Source organism: Eurytemora carolleeae, unplaced genomic scaffold (genome assembly GCF_000591075.1).
Source record: "Eurytemora carolleeae unplaced genomic scaffold, Eaff_2.0 scaffold109, whole genome shotgun sequence".
NCBI lineage: Eukaryota > Metazoa > Arthropoda > Copepoda > Calanoida > Temoridae > Eurytemora > Eurytemora carolleeae.
The window spans coordinates 370,498-371,147 of NW_019396229.1; the positions used below are offsets into that span (position 1 = coordinate 370,498).

The window sequence follows — 650 nt, forward strand, 5'->3', positions numbered from 1 at the left end:
CCCCCCTACAGAATCCTTATATCCGCCCCTGCGTCTGAGTACTGTAAATAAAAAGAACAAAAAATAGAGTGTCAAAAATCTGTTATTTAGACAAGTCACCAAGTAACATTTTTCTCTTAATTTTAGACTTCCCTGAAAATAGATTTTTATAATTATTTAATTAAAGTATTTTTTTTTTCATTATAATTGCATGAACCGGTATATATTTAATTTGATATTTTTACAGATTAATTTCACAACATTTCTTTGAGGGTATGAAATAAATATCCTGCTTTTTCACTTCTATTTTAGATAAACTTTCGATTCTATTTTTGTATCATCGTTCAGAGAAATACAAAATTTAATACACAAAAGCGTAATTTATAAATCATGACTACGTACTACCTACCTCTCTCTCTTTACAATTAACAAACTAAAAAATTTTCATATTAAATTGAAGTCCTTCAAATCGCTTTTCTAAAATGAACTTCAATTTTTGCACTAAAATGTTTTAGAAAAATGTGTAAAAATTTAAAAAGGTTAACTTATGCATTTATGCATGTACTTTCATCCTGATTAAAGTCCTACCTTTAATTCTGCCATTCTCATTGAAGATCTCCAAGAGATACTAACATCTTAGAATTCAGTAGTCTGGAAAACAAACACTCAAA

General features: G+C 27.4%; 1 protein-coding gene across 1 annotated transcript in view; it reads right to left on the bottom strand.

Annotated features, from left to right (window-relative positions):
* The window catches only part of LOC111698779 (acetyl-CoA carboxylase-like), a 5,485-nt gene extending 4,855 nt beyond the window's left edge, over window positions 1–630 (bottom strand). Inside the window, exon 1 of the mRNA XM_023469208.1 lies at window positions 568–630. Within this exon, the coding sequence (XP_023324976.1) occupies window positions 568–588 (21 nt within the window). The 5' untranslated portion in view covers window positions 589–630. The remainder of the gene's footprint in view (window positions 1–567) is intronic.
* Between the last annotated feature and the right edge of the window lie 20 nt (window positions 631–650).